General features: G+C 54.9%; 2 protein-coding genes across 39 annotated transcripts in view; one reads left to right on the forward strand and one right to left on the reverse strand.

Moving 5' to 3' along the window:
- Nucleotides 1-2,167: 2,167 nt before the first annotated feature.
- Nucleotides 2,168-11,517, reverse strand: C15H3orf18 (chromosome 15 C3orf18 homolog). The gene is made up of 5 exons (XM_054245693.2): nt 11,241-11,517; nt 9,254-9,649; nt 5,805-5,830; nt 5,030-5,177; nt 2,168-3,838 (listed from the first exon to the last, which is right to left on the reverse strand). Exons 2-5 carry the CDS (start codon nt 9,485-9,487, stop codon nt 3,758-3,760), a joined length of 489 nt encoding a protein of 162 aa, XP_054101668.1. The 5' UTR covers nt 9,488-9,649; nt 11,241-11,517; the 3' UTR covers nt 2,168-3,757.
- Nucleotides 11,518-12,943: 1,426 nt separating this feature from the next.
- Nucleotides 12,944-15,556, forward strand: part of HEMK1 (HemK methyltransferase 1, mitochondrial release factors N(5)-glutamine) — a 37,712-nt gene continuing 35,099 nt past the window's right edge. For 6 of the 38 annotated variants that reach the window (XR_013527316.1, XR_013527310.1, XM_078350985.1 and 3 more), the window contains exons 1-2: nt 12,944-13,209; nt 15,074-15,475. Coding sequence is in view for 17 of the 38 variants with exons in the window: in XM_078350985.1 (XP_078207111.1) it covers nt 15,248-15,475 (228 nt within the window). In the remaining 21 variants the exon portion in view is untranslated. Of the gene's footprint in view, nt 13,210-13,311; nt 13,679-15,070; nt 15,476-15,556 lie in introns of those variants that run through there. The other 32 variants (XR_013527318.1, XR_013527315.1, XR_013527317.1 and 29 more) reach the window with 11 other exon arrangements.

The following is a 15,556-nucleotide window of genomic DNA, read 5'->3' on the forward strand; positions in this document are numbered from 1 at the left end:
ATGGCATCCTGATCTCACCCTGCCTAAGGGGTCTCTATGCTCTCCCCTCCCTTCCTCCCTTCCCTGCAGCTGATGTCCACACACTTCTTGTTCCTTTCTCAGCAACTCTGGCCTTTCAGAGTGTCCTCTGGGTGACCAGATTTTCTCACCTGCTGTTGGCCCCATCCTGAGCCCTCAGAGGACAAGGTGGATGGGAACGTCAAAACAGTGTCTCCTGGGGGTTCCCCCACATATCATTGGCTGTGGCTCTCCACACTGAGGCCTGCTGAGGGGTGCAGCTGGGCAGGATGGGGTGGGGATGTCTGCCTCCAGCTTATAAAATTCCCAGGCACACTCTGCCTGCACCTCACCTTCTTTTTCCTACAGCTGTAACACACCCAACAAACACACACATACCTTTTTTCCTATTTGACATCTGTCTCCATCTAGAATGGAAATGCAGTCTAGGTTGGTTCACCGACAGGACGGTGGTGCCAGGCTCATGATAGACGCTTAGCAATGTTTCTGGAAGGAATCCACAGCAAGGTCAGGCTACACTACTGGAGTTTCTGGGCCCTCCCCCACAAGAACTTTCCTTTACAATCTGTAGGCATCTCCAGTGTCTGCCTGCAGCCAGGCAATGGGATTATTTCACTCACTTTGGCTCGAAGGTGACACTTTACTTTATTAAACAACAAGATGGCCTCTTGAAGGCACCGAGCCGTGTCCACCCAGATACCACCTACCACAAACTACAGCAGCTTCTGAGCCCAAGCCCTGGGTGCTATTCCAGAGGAAGGGTTTTACTTACGGAGGAGAGAGAGAGAGAGAGAGAGAGAGAGAGAGAGAGAGAGAGAGAGAGTGTCTGTGGGTATTGTGGGGTGGGGGACATTTCTCAAAGGGCCCTGTTTAACAGTCAATTTCAGGAGCAGTGAGGCAGGCAGGGGACTCCATCTCATTCCGCTGCCTGGCTGAGGGTAATAAGTGAACCAGGCTCAAGGCCTCAAGGAGGACATGCCAACCAGAAACTTTCACCCCAGTATTTATTGATCCCACGCTCTGGAAGACCTGGGGACTTACTTTCCTGCAGGACTGGGAATAAGACCTAGAGAGAAGAAGGTGGGTGGAAGGGGGAGGCAGTGCCTGTGAGGGCACAAGAGTTGCAGACATGGGCCCTGGCACCTAGCCTGCCTTGCAAGAGGGGCATGGGGCAGACAGCAGAAGTGGATGAGCCACCGTCCAGGTCCTGGCCCCTGGGAATCTCATAGGCCCCATTTCTTCAGGATCCCCCAGACGCTGGGTCTTCTGCTGCTCCCAAATCCTTGGGCTGAAGTACCATCCAAAAGGGTGGGAGGATGCCCACCACCACCCCTCTTCTCACTCCATGCCCCTCCAGAAGAATTCTGCCAATCTGCTGAGGGAATGAGACTCCTTGCCAAGACCAAGGGCATCACTGACAGGGTGAGCCATGACCCCAGTTGGCCTGGGTGAGTGGCCCTCCCCTCATCTAAGGCCCTGTCCCGTAGCCCCTTCCTCTAGCTCAGCCCTCCCATCGTGGAACCTGGGGGCTCTTCCACCCCTTATTTCCATGATACTGGCCTGAAGGCTCAGCTCTCTGGGGAGGGTCTGGATGTTACTTAGAGCCCTGGTTTGTGGAACTTTCAGGGCTAAAACTGGGACAGTCCTGGGAAAACCAGGATGGCTGGTCACCCTAGTATCATTCTCCCCCAAACCCTTCTGAATCCTGCAGATGGGTTCCACACAGATGACCCTAATGGCTTCCCCCCCAACCCTTTCCCTGCACCCTTGTGCTCCAGAAAAAGCCATGCTATTTTGCTCCTTTCGTGTTTCAGACCCAGCTCCGGTGGGTCCTGAGGCCTCATACCTTCCCCAGGCCCTTCGGCTCAAGGCCCCTTTCTCCCCCAGTCCCACAAGGTCCTGTCCACTTGACCTCTCCATCCTAGGGGGTGGCAGGCCTTGTAACCCCAATTCACAGTTGAGACACGAAGCCCCAGGGCAACCTCAAACTCAGGGCCAGGGGCTTCAGACAGCTCAAGAGAAACCAATTGGGCTGCCACTTCCTAGCTGTGATGCAAGCAACTATCCCCAGGCCCCCACAGCCCCTCACCCATCCTGCCCCTCCTGGGGTTCCATACCCCAAGTGTCACAGGCTCACACTCTCTCCATATAAACATCTTCATTACATCTTTAATGTTCTCACATGGAGCTGCTCTGGGTTCAATTACAGCTGTATGCATCCTGAATTCCTGGCAGTCTCCAGTCAGCTCAAGTGCTAATGTATTTATAGCATTTAGAGGAGAGAATAAACCCAGAACCTTCCCCATGGGGGCTTCCTAGGCCCATACCTCCTGACATGGGGCATCTGCCCAAAGGAAGGTCTGTATACACCACCCCTGCATCCCCTCCGACCAGCAGCGGCCAGTGACAGTGGCAAGGATGGGCATGGGACATGCTTCTGTGCATGCTTGTGTGCATATGTATGCCCAGCATAGAAAAAAAGCCCCGCTCTTGGGGTCTGTCTCTGCCCAATGCTTTGCCAGGACCCCTGGCATCAGCCCTGATCCTGCAAGACTTATGGAGAAGCCAAGTGCAGGGACCGGTTTCCCCACTCTGTAACACTGAACGGCCCTTCCCATAGATGGGATGGAGGTGGGGAATTCACACATGGACTAGGTTTTTTAGGTCTTTTTCTGAGGGGCAATCCCTCATCCACTTTCAGGCAGTCATAAGTGCCCCCCAAGCCTGCAGCTTGTGATTACTGCCCTCAGACCAACAGCCTCTCCCAACCCCAGATCCCCAGTAGAGCCCAAGACAGGGAGCCATTTTCAGAAGCAGTTGTGACCAGTGAAGCAATGCAGTGGAGAGAGGAACCCTGCCGTGCTTCCCTCTTTCTGGCAGTCCCTGAAGATTGAAGGCAGAGAAGGCAGTCTACCCTGATGCTCTGCTACGTACCATGGTGGGGAGGTCAACTTAGAGGGTGGGGCCAATGTGACAATCTCCATCCTGCCCCATCTGGGACAGGCACATGTCTCCCCATGGGAACACTCATGCATATGCATGAGGCCTCTCTTCCACTTCCATTCCCCTACTTCCTTCCCCCTTAGCTCCCATCCTAGCTTGGGCCCAGTAATATCTGGCTGCCAGGGATGTGTGGCTGGGAGACCTCCTAGACCCTCTGTAGTATGGATGTACCCTGGGTGTGAATTGCCCTTCTCCGGGCATCCTTGCATCCTGGGCAGTTTCAGCTCCATCTCTGGGCTTCTCAGGGCCCATAACAGGTGCTGACCTACCATCCCTATAACTTGGGTGGTTTCCTGTCCCCACCTCAGAAGAGGCTCCAGATTCTAAAAAACAGGTATCTTCCTGATAAAGGGGAACTTCCCCTCTCCTCCCCCAGTCCCTCCCACTCTGTATCTTTCCCCATTTCCTCCACATTAGAGGGGCAGACCCTGATGTGAGGGATTTGGACAAGGGATAAGGAAGCTGGCAGTAGCTCTCGACCTTCTCAGCATGAGGGATGGCCTCCATGCCAGGGCCCTCAAGTCAGAAGTCAGTGGTCAGATGTCCAGCCTGGTCAGGGCCCTCTCTTAGAGCCTAGAGTCAGCATGTAGGTCTGCAGAACTGCTGGGGCCTGGCTTGGCCCTCTCATGTCTTCGCTGGGCAGGTCCTCAGAGTAGATCTTGATAATCAGGGAGTGGGGAGCTCTGTGGGCACCATGGCAGGTCTCTACCAGAAGTCCAGGCTTGTTTCAGGCCACTCATGCATGGATGGCGTTGGCCATGTCGGTAAACACCAGCCGGCTGGGCCTCTGCAGTGGGCCCTGGGAGGGCAGAGTAGTCTGCAGGAAGACAGGCAGGGGCATCAGAGACCACGACCAAGGCCATGCACTCGCTGGTCCGGTCACCTCCACCCTCACTTCCTGGTGCCTGCTTATGCTTGGCACCAGCAATGGCTTCTGCCTGGAATGCACTCCCTCCAAGCTCAGCCTAGAAATACGACTTGGCTCAGATGACTCCTCCCCATGAAAGCCATTCCCAGCTTGCCCAGTCACCTTGGTGGCACTTACTGTGTTGATTTAATTATACATGCATCGTCTTTTCCCAGCAGGGGAGTCAGAGGGCTGGCTCTGCAACCCCAGGCCCTAGCACAGGGGCAGCACAAGGGAAGACCAGAGGATACAAGTATCAAGCGGCCAGCAGTCCCAGGGACTGAGTGGACCAAGGCTCTCTGTATGAGTTCCTGAATATCCCAAGAGGGCAATATATCCTGACCCAGGTCAGGCAGAACTGGTGGCAAAACCAAAGGATCTTCAGACTCCCAGCCTGGATTCTTTCTGACCCCAAGAAGATGCAAAGAGGCTGGATGAGTCAGGGGCAGCCCAGGCCTGCTCATGATGCTCTGGCCTTTGGGAATTTGGGGAAATGGTGGCAAGTGGTCAGGCAGCTCAGTGGCTACAGCAGGATGACCACACAGGTCCCATCCCTTTGGATGTAGGAGGCAAGTTTTGCTGGGATCTTTCCATCCTGGGTCTGTCAGTCACCGGGAATCCACCAGCCTATTCAGAGGAACTGCTGCCTGAGAGTCTGACCCCATCCACAACCCACTCAGCACCAGAGATCCTCAGGAAACAGAGGAACCCAGGGTCCCAGTGACCAACAATCTCCCCCATTAGTCCTTTTCTACTTTCCTAACCAGTACGTGGAGGCACACGGAGCATGAACTAGGATTTTCATTTGTGGGTGAAAACACTGAGGCTCAGAGATGCCAGTGGGCCTCCCAAGATCACTAGGCTATGGGGCAGAGCCAGGCTTGTTCCCAGGACTGCCCAGCCTGGCTTTGCACTGGGAGTTTACAGGTGGTCCCCGAGCAATCTGACCGCTTTCTGAACAAATCTGGCAAAAGTCATGTACCCAATACCTGCTATGTTACCACAGGGCAGGTGCAAAAAAGTTGCATGAGAAAGGAGGGAGGGTAAGGGTAGAGGATGGAGGATGCTGCAGGTGGGGTGGGGAGCCTGGTCAGTGCCCACCTTGCCCTGAATGGCCTGCACAGCGGTGGCAGCCTGCATGGAGGCGGTGTCCCGCCCATGCTCCAGCAGCTCCTGCTCCAACTCATCTTGTTCCTCCGTGGGGTCGAAGTTGTACATGGGCATGAGCTGGTGGTGTAGCTTCTCCAGCCTGGGGATGGGGGCAGAGGCTGCTGGGGGCAGGGCAGGCCCTTCCCCTCCCAGCAGCCCTCCAGGCCCTGCCTGCTGACTAGCTGAGCCACAGCACACAACCATGCTTAGGGCCTTAAGATTTCCCTTGAAATGGCATTAAATGACAGACATTTTTGTACCTATAGTACCAGCTCAACACCTTAGATGAGTAGCCAGGGAGGCAGCAGTTAAATAGGCCAAGTAGCTGTTGTCTATGGGCCCTACAGGGATCACGTAGGCTAGGGCCTTGCTGTAATCTACAGTGTCTGGAGCTCAGGTGGGGTTGGGGAGCCAGTAGCAGTCAACTCAGAGCAGCAGGGCAAGGGTGGCTGGGCAGTGGGTAGGAGTAATTCCAGCCTTCCCCCTCCCTGCCCATCCCCCATCCCAGAGTTATACCTAGTTATCTAGAATCCTCACACCTGCCTGTCTTGTGTGTGAGATCCTTGTGGAGGGGGGCCCTCAACCATCCCCGAAGGAAAGTGGTCACCCCCAACCTTGAGTGGGTAGAAGAGGCCCTGACTCCCTGATCAGCTTTCTATCTGCTTCCCTCAGAGCCCAGCCCAGCACTGCCCATGGGCTTGGGTTTTGGGTTTGGGTGGGGAATTACCTCTTCTTCTTCCTGATGTACAAAACCTGCAAGAGAAGGAGCAGCATCAAATGGCAAGGATAGGAGGCCCTGAGGAACCCAGCAGCGCTTCTGGATGGGGACATGCTGAGGCTGATGAACAAGAGACCTGTGGGCCCCCATCCTAATGACACATACATCCCCCCCTTCATGCCCTCCTTTGGTGTTTTTAGTTGCGGACAGTGTTTAGACTGAGTTTAGGGACTGAGAGGCTCCCTCAAGGATCCCAGCCTGGGAGACCACACAGTTAGGCCCATCCTGGGGACTCGTGGTCCTCACCTATTGGCTGGGCTGCCAGTATTAACTGCAGCTCCAACCACTCAGCACCTGCCTGTGGCTCCCCAGGGCTGAAGGGGAAAGGGAAGGCTTCAGCACATCCCCTCCCCGCAACTCTCCCCAAAGCTACATGCAGGCAAAAAGAAAAGGGACCAGGCAAGGTGGCGCATGCCTGTAGTCCCCAGTTACTCAAAATGCTGAGATGGGAGGATCTCTTGAGCCCAGGAGTTCGAGTCCAGCCTGAGCAACATAGTGAGACCCTGTGTCTATAACAACAACAAAAAGAACCAGGGACAGGCAGTGGCCAGACTCTGTAGCATGTAGAACAGCAACTCTAGGCAAGGCCCTGAGCTGGTGGTCTCTGGAGTTCCTATGGGAGGCTTACGGCCCCCAGTGGACCAAGGTGGGGGAGAGGGACCAGAGCCCCTAGGCATCAGCCCAGGTCAACTCCTCAAAGCTCTGATGCCAGAGGAACCTAAGAAAGCCCCTAGGTCCAGTCTCCCATTGTACAACCTTGAAGATGAGGGCCTAGGCAGCCTGAGAAAACATCTAGGACCTCCAGGCCAGAGCAAGAAACTGTATACAATGCACCGAGGAGAGGGAGGAAGCAGGTAAGACTTGGGGGACCACCTTGGGCAGGGAATCCAGGGACTTCTGCCATCATCCTGCTCTTCCCTGAACTGGCAGTTTCTGACTACCAGGAGCATGGCCACCTCTGCCTGGGGAAAGCACAACCCTGTGGTTTGTCTCAAATCCTTCTACATTCTTTGTGCCCTATTCACAGCTTGAATCTGGTTTGGTTTCCAGCCTGGCCCAGAGCTCCTCCTGAAGGACCCCAAAAGCCTGAAAAGAAACTGGGGTATCGATCCTCACTCACCCCTCCCCTCCAGGGTCACATGTGGGGTGCCCCCTTGCTCTCCTGTGGGTAGGCTGTGACAGGAACTCTGGGGTCTCCTGGCCCAGCCCCTGCCACCCTGAGCATGTGGGTCCAGCCCCAGCCCCAGCCCCTGTGGTACCCACCTCTCAGCCCTTGCCTCAAGCCCTCCTTCCTCCCCTGAGACCCTGTGATTCAGAAGGATCTACAGAAAAGGCCAGAACCTTTACCCAGTTTCCATGCCCTTGCGGCTCTTCCTTAGCTAACACCCACCCCCACACCTTCCTTCCCAAATCTTCCCTACCCCTCACTGTCCAGCAGCTGCAGCCTCACCTCCTCCAGGAACCTCCCCCACCACTGATCCTGGTCTGTGTGTACTAAGCACTTTTCTCTGCTGGATAAGGCAGAAAGCCTTGTGCAGATTTGCTCCTCCTTGTACCCATGGCCCTGCTCGAGGCTGGCACTGGGGAGAGGAAGCAGCACTCAGAGAGCACCTCTGGGATTGTCTCCGGTCCCTAGGAGCTATCTTCTGCTCTCCACTGCCTTTGTCCTATAAGCTTCCCACCTCTCTGATTTTGGCAAGAGGGCCATCCACCCAGGCCTTCTGAAAGTTCCTCTAGAACAAAGAGTAAGAGACCGTTCTCAAGTTCCAAGGAAAAAAATCTTTCACTGAGAGTAACGAGGGCAGTTTCTAGGCCCCATTCTGTCCCTAAGGGTGCCTCCATCTGCTTAGCCACTGCATGGGTGCCAAGGGAAAATGCTGGCATCCTACCCCACCCCCATCCAGGAGACCTCTCAGGCCCTGGCCTCATTCTGCATGTGCTGCACCCTCGGCCTGCTTGCTGGCCGGCAGTTGCTCCCTGGCAGCAATCCAGAGCCTGCAGGGCCCATATGGCAACCCTGGTTTAACAGAAGCTCCAACCAGGCCATGATGGACCATCCACAGCCCTATTTGTCAGAGCGACATGCTCCTGAGCCCAAGGCCAGCCTTCAGAGCATCTGAGGAGCAGTAGGCGGATCCTACCATTGCCAGGAACACTGGGGAACCTCAGGGGCACCCCATTCTCCCTAGTCTCAGCCTGCACAATCTCCAGTGGTCCCTCAGTGACATTCTCAGTGTCCAGATATCATCTTAGGGGACACCCATATCCTTAGGGACTGACACCAGATCAGGAGGCACCCCACTCACTACTAGAGGATTCTTGCAGCCCCCTCCCCAGCCCCCTTCCTTCCTGATGGCTGCCCACCTCCACCCCTTCTCATGAAATGGAGGCCAGGCTTCCACTTTGAGGTCTCGGCTCTAATTTTGCTTCTCAGCTGTTCCTAACCACCTAGCCTGGAAAGCACCCCTGCTTTCCTGCTTGAATCCCCACGTCAGTCCCTGCAGGCTTCCCTTGCAATCCTTGGTTTTTATCTCTTTCCCACTCCCTGTAAGAACCACAGGGCAGGACCTTGTCTTCCCAGCCTCTATTTGGTGCAAAAGGCCTGTCCCAGGGCAGGCACTCAGTAAATAACTGCCAAGTGAATAAATGAATGTTCACTGCCAACAGCCTCCCGTGTGCAGGTTATCTCACCCAGACTCTGCAACCTACAGTCCATGCCAAACAGCTTTAAGCCTCTTCTATTGCAACCCCACACCCACTGCCCTAACTGTCCTGCTCGCTGCTTACAGAACCTTCTGTCTGCCTCCAAACTTTTGCCCATCAGGACCCTCCACTTGAAACTCCCTGACTCCTAGGTATCCTTCACGACCTGGCTCAAGACACCATGTATTCCTGAGAACGTTTTCTGTTTCTTCCAATTAAAAGCATTGCTTCTCTGGTCTCTGATCTCTGGGCCCCAATGGACAAATCTCTGTGGGAAGGGAGGACAGCACTCTCATTAACAGATTGTTGGCCAGGTGCAGAGGCTCACGCCTGTTACCCCAGCACTTTGGGAGGCCAAGGCGGGTGGATGACCTGAGGTCAAGAGTTCGAGACCAGCCTGATCAACATGGTGAAACCCGTCTCTACTAAAAATACAAAAATTAGCCAGGTGAGGTGGTATGCACCTATAATTCCAGCTACTCAGGAGGCTGAGACAGGAGAATCACTTGAACCTGGGAGGCGGAGGTTGCAGTGAGCTGAGATCGCACCATTGCACTCCAGCCTGGGGGACAGGGTGAGACTCCATCTCAAAACAACAATGACAAAAAACAAAAAAACAGATTGCTTTCTGATTGATTAGGTTCTCTACACATTTAAACACTGATTATCCTCCCCCAGCCTACCCCAGCTCTCACCAGGGCCACGGCCAGGCCTATCACCGTGATGATCCCAAAGGACAGAAGCATGGTACCCACGCCGGCCGCGCCACCAGCCGCATCAGGGATTCTGGTGTCATTAAAGGTGGTGGCCTCTGGGCTGAGGGTAGTGGTCTCGGAGGCTGGACCATCTGTGGCAGGTTCCAAGTCAGACTCAGAGGTGGGTGGGCGGCTGCTGAACCAGCCCCTAGCAGGTGCAGTCCTGGAGTTCATGCTGATGCGGAGAGGGCCCTGGCTGAGAGGCTGCCTGAGGCCAGTCAACCTGCCCACTCACTCCTGACTCCGGAGTGCCCCAGCCTGTGGTTCCTGCCACCTGTGGTGGCCACCTGCACAGCCACCTCCTTGGATAAAGGGAGCCCCCTGCCTTCCTGGGTGCTAGAAAGGAAAGAATAAAAAACATGAGGCTAAGGACAGGGGCTCAGTAGTGAGATGAAGTCTCTCTAGGTTCTGAAAGCCTTGGGGAGATAAAGGTTTGAGGGCAAGGATGAGGGCAAGTTCAGGAGAAGTTAGGACATGTACTTTATATATCTACGGTGCCCTTGTTTTTAGGAACAAAAATTAAGCCCTGCATCCTCTGTCTGTGATAAGGAGATCACAGTGAGCATACCTGGAAGATATGAAAGGCAGCGGGGATTTTGAAAGAAAAATTCTCCATCCCCTGATCAAAAACCACCCCCAACCTGCATCCCCATATCCACTTCCTCATTCCCTCCCTCCCACATCCCTCATCCTGCTTGGGGAAAAAAATGCCACAGCTTTTTCCTCTCCTGGAGGGAAACACTTGCCCAAGAGTCAGACAGGCCAGTCTTTGATCCCAGCTCAGCCACTTAACTAGATGACCCCAGGCAAGTCACTCCACCTCTCTGTGTCTCCGTTTTCCTGAGTCTAAGGTGGGAATATTGAGAACATCCCCACAGGGTCGTGGGGTTACAGAAATGGCAGAACAAACAGGTCTCTAAGAAAGACTTAGCTCAGCACAAGCCCCATCCACAGTAAACATCCAATACATGTTAGGTTTTCTCCCCATGGCCAACCCAGTTACAAAGGGGAGCCACAGGAGCCCCTGGACCCAGGCCATTGTGTGGTCCAGGCTATGCTTGGAGTGTGAGTGCAGGCCGACGTGGAAAGACCAGAAGACAAGAAGGAGAGAGAGGCTCTGGTTCTCTGGCAGGGCTTCTCTGCAGGCTCTTGGGGACATTGGACTGCCTTCCCTCACCACTGTCAATAGAGGGACTGCTAGAGTCAAGGAGAAAGGTAAGCGGAGAACATAGCTTCAGAGGTAGGAATGGAGCTCCCAGTTTGGGTGCCTTCTCTTCCTTTACTCTCCTCCCCTGGAAGCAGAGGGTGAGAGGTTTGCCCAGTGCAGAGGGCCCTGGTTAAGGAAGGGTGGGAAGAGGTTCCAGCCAAGCTGCAGAAGGGAAGGTCTAGGGAGAGGAGGGAAACCTAGCTCATGGTTGCACACATGCCCCCCCGGGCTGGCCCATTTGTGGGGGTGCCTCCCTGTAAAGATGCGTGGGTGTGTATGAGGTATGCACACATCTGTGATGGGCCGTTAGGAAAGGGCAAGGCTGGCAGAGGGTTAAGGGGTAGAAAGGCTCATCCCTCTTTGCCTTCTCCCTCCAGCTAGGCTGGGCACACAGGGAAGTACTGGGTTCTTTTCTTGGCTCTGCAACTGATCCCGGGCGTGACCTTGGGCCAAACCCTTAACTCGTGCTCTGGGGCTCTGTTTACTTCTCCTCCAAAGGATAGAAGGAGCCCTATTGACCACTTTCCAGGCCAGCCTCAGGGTCCAAAGGGAAAGCAGGGAAGGAAACCGGGGTGAAAGGGGTCGGCACTGCGACCTTCGAGAACCCACAAGCCGTTCTCCCCCAGGTCTCTCAGTCCTCCCTGCCCCAATCCCCATGCCCGCCTCCGCGACCCTGCGATGCCTCCCTTGTTGCACAGGAGCAGCGACCTCAGCACTTACTTAATCCTCTCTGGGCGCCGAGCTCAGTTGGAGAGGCTAGGGGTGGTGGTGACTGGTGGGAGGCCCGGGCGGGGGTAATAACACCCAAGCCCGGCTTGTGGGGCAGTGGGTCCAATCCGAGGTCCGCCCTCCCTGCACGCTCCGAGCCGCAGGCCAGGCCCGCTACTACGCACCGGCTGCAGCCGCGAGCGCTGGCTCTGCCGGCCTGGGCAAGGGTGGGCAGGCCCGGGACCCACGGCAGGGGTGGGGCCGGGCCCAGCAGCCCCGGGGGATTCCCGAAGCTACAGTACTTTGCCTCCCCGTACGCTCCGCGCCCCCGGCCCCTGATTGGCTGTCGGGCCTAGAGCCCGCCCAGAATTGGACCGTTCGCTTGTCGCACGGGTCTGACTCCACCCTCAGATGGAGCCTGGAGCCGGGTCGCAGTTTTTACAGCGACTGCACCTCACCCTGTGGCCTGCGCTGAAGTTAGGCAGGGGACCGTGGGTGGCCAGAACCTTCCTGGGCTAGAACTCGGGATCCCTGCCAGCTACCCGTGCCGGGACAGACTCACGCCCCCAAAATGCAGATGTACAGAGGAGACTTGGGGAGAACACTGGACAGGGAGTCCTTGGGCCTACACTGAACTCTAGCTAACTTTGTGACCTTGAAGAAGCTGCTTTCCTTTCTTGAGCTTTGGATTTCTACTCAGTTGGGTCCTCTGGTGTGAGGGTTCTTGGTAAATGACTCCAACCCTGGGCTAGAAATGGGGAATGTTCGTCTAGAGAATTTGACAGTGTGGAGGATTTATTATTGGGCACCCCGACCCAGGCAAGCCTACATATATCCTCACAATAGCGTCCATCCACGGCATGCTCAGCTCAGGGAACGAGCCCTCAGATACTCCTAATCCACCAGTTTTCATAGGAGTTTACGAGGATCACCGGGCAGCCTGGTACAAATGCAAATGCCCCTGTGGAAGGACTGGGAAGGAGCCAGGGAAATAGCATGTTTAATAGCAGTTTAAGGCGGGGCGTCGTGGCTCACGTCTGTAATCCCAGCACTCTGAGAGGCCGAGGCGGTGGATCACAGAGGTCAGGAGTTCTAGACCAGCTTGACCAACACGGTGAAACACTGTCTCTACTAAAAATACAAAATTAGTCGGGCGAGGTGTGGCTCACGCCTGTAATCCCAGCTACTCGGGAGGCTGAGGCAGGAGAATCGCTTGAACCCGGAGGCGGAGGCTGCAGTGAGCACAGATTGTGCCATTGCACTTCAGCCTGGGCAACAAGAGTGAAACTTCGTCTAAAAAAAAAAAATGTAGTTTAGTTAACAGTGTTCTATTAACAGTAAATTCTGGTGGGGGGATTTTGACAAGACACACTTTGCGAGACGCTGCCATAAATTTTATAGAAGGCGCAACTGAGGTCCAGAGGGGTCCCAACACCTGGACAGTCTCCTGAGTTGCCAATAGAGTCAGGATTCGAACCCAGTTATCTGGCTTCCTGTTCCAAATCCTAAACCGGAGCGGGAGGGAAAACAGCGGCCTCTGGGTTCTGGTCGCCACCCGGCCCCGCCTGGTGGGCTCGGGCCACTGCCTTCGGTAGGGTCACGACAATGGGACCGGACCCCAAAGTTGGTCCCCTCTTTAACACTGAAACCCGCCCACGCACAGCTCCGCCCGTCCCCCGACTAAGATAGACCACGCCCCCGGACATCTGGTCCCCGCCTTCGAACTCCTGGGCCTCCTGGTGACAAGGGTCCGTTTCAGCTGGCTACTGGGCTCCGCCCGCACACCGCCCGGGCCCGGTCCCTAAAGGGCAGCTCAGGGCAAATCCCATTGGACTGGAACCATATCCCTGCTGTGACTTTAAGGAAGACCAGCAGGTCCGGGCCCCAGGGGTCAACCACACCCACATCTTCGCACTTCCTGCCCGTGGGCCTGCGGGCGTAGAGGGCTTGGAATTCACAGCCTCCTCTTGCATCCTCAAGGGTATGTCATCTGGGAGAAACCCATCCACGACCGGAACCCTGAAGTTGGGCTACGGCGTCCGCCCGAGCCCTTTCTTAAATGCGCAGACTCCGGAAGCGGGGCGGAACGCGCGGCGGGTCACGCACATCCGGGCGTCGAGTTCAGGGCATCTTCTCCGGCAGGTGGGCGGGTGGGGTAGCCTCTCAGGCAGGTATGAACGGGAAGCGGGAATCGGAACCGGGTGTTTTGACTGCAACAGACTGGAGACCTGGCCAGTCCCATTCTCCATAGTGAGATGGAGAAACAGGGTTGGAGGGAGGGGACTTCGTCTGGGTCGTTAACGGTGCGGTGAGTGGCTGGGAGGGAGTTTAGCCCCTGACTTCGGGCCGTGGCTCCTGGAATGTTGCACTGGTGCACAGAGCCGCTTCTGAAGTTCGGTGGACTCGGATTCGTATCCTGCCTGGAACAGTTTCTACCTGAGTGACATAGGGCAAGTCGCTTCCCTTCTCGGATCCTACTTGTATCTGAAGACGTGGCACTTAGAAGGAGCTCAGTAGCTCAATAGCCGCTAGTTTGGACTTTTATCCAAGGGATAGTAAAGGGGATCACTGATTTTTTGTTGTTGTTGTTGGTGGTGGTGGTGGTGAGATAGAGTCTTGCTCTGTCGCCTAGGCTGGAGTGCCATGGCGACATCTCGGCTCACTGCAACCTCGCCTCTCGGGTTTAAGCAGTTCTCTGCCTCAGCCTCCTGAGTAGCTGGGATTACATGCGCCTGCTACCACGCCCGGCTACGCCCAGCTAATTTTTGTGTTTTTAGTAGAGACGGGGTTTCACCATCTTGGCCAGGCTGGTCTTGAACTCCTGACCTTGTGATCCACCCGCTCAGCCTCCCAAAGTGCTGGGATTACAGGGGTGAGCCACCGAGAGGGACCACTGATTTTTAAACCTTCAGTTAAACTTGCTTGTGACATCTTTAAATATAAAATTGTAAATTTTTTAGTTGGCAGTTTATGCTGATGTCCTGGATTATGGGTTAAATTAGAAGGAAAGTTTCAGCATACAAATCAATGACAGTACATGCAAAATGTCAGATGCAAAACTCACAAAGGCAATCATCTGTCCCTTGTAACATCAGTTAAGATCATGTAACATCCGGTCCCTGCTGTATGTTGAGCTGCCTCCCAAGCCTTTGATATTCATAGACTAATGCATTGCTTGCCATGAGTTTGGTGTGATTTCCCCCCATCTTATGGATTAAGAAAGTGAAATTCAGAAATAATGACTTGCTCAAGGTCACACATGCTGAGTTAGACACAGATCAGTCCTATGCCCAAATATGTGCCCTAACCTACCACCAGCCCGTTTGAATTAGCAGAGACTGAGCTATGGGCTCAGCCCACTCCAGCTAAAAATGTGAAGAAAACGGCCAGGTGCGATGGTTCATGCCTATAATCCCAGTACTTTTGGAGGCAGGTGGATCATGAGGTCAGAAGTTCAGACCAGCCTGGCCAAGATGGCAAAACCCTGTCTCTACTAAAAATACAAAAATTAGCTGGGCACAGTGGCAGGCGTCTGTAATCCCAGCTACTTGGGGGGCTGAGGCAGAAGAATTGCTTGAACCTTGGCGACAGGTTGCAGTGAGCCGAGATCGCACCACTGCACTCCAGCCTGGGTAATAGAGTGAGACTGCATCTCAAAAAAAAAAAAAAAGGTGAAGAAAACCTAAGTGGTCAAGACAAGAATGATCAAACAGGTCACGTGTGAGGCTCTAAATGGGAGTCAAGGTGGTGACAGAGCAAGAGCACACCCATTCTCAGGCAACGTGTTGGTGGAAGGGGCTTGTCATACAAGGCTCATCTGCTTTCCTGGTTCCTCTCACTCCCAGGGTGGCAACCAAAACTACATATGAGGACCAGCACCATTTTGGGGCACCAGAGCTTATAACCTCTTCATCTCTACCCAGCTGGGGCCAGGGACCACTCTCAGCACCCACCTCAGCAGCTGACATCAAGGCAGACTTGGGAACCTGGAAGCACTCTGGAGAACCTTTTCCTGAGACATGGAGCTTTGGGGCCGAATGCTATGGCCCCTCCTGTCTGGCCCAGGGAGGAGGGGAGGTATCCGGGGCTGGGCCTTCAGCTCATGGCAACCCCATCCACCTCTGGCTGGGTTATCCAGTGCCATAGAACTGGTCAACCACTGGACAAGGGTCTTTGAGAAGAAAGGTGTCCCTGAGGCCCGGGAATCCAGTGAGTACATCGTGGCTCATGTCCTTGGAGCCAAAACAGTTAAGTTCAGTGTTATCAAGAAGGCTGGAAGAGGGAGGAGGGAGGACCTCAGGGGAGAGGTATCCAAGTTTTCTGCCCAC

This window comes from Callithrix jacchus, chromosome 15 (assembly GCF_049354715.1).
Source record: "Callithrix jacchus isolate 240 chromosome 15, calJac240_pri, whole genome shotgun sequence".
Lineage (NCBI taxonomy): Eukaryota > Metazoa > Chordata > Mammalia > Primates > Cebidae > Callithrix > Callithrix jacchus.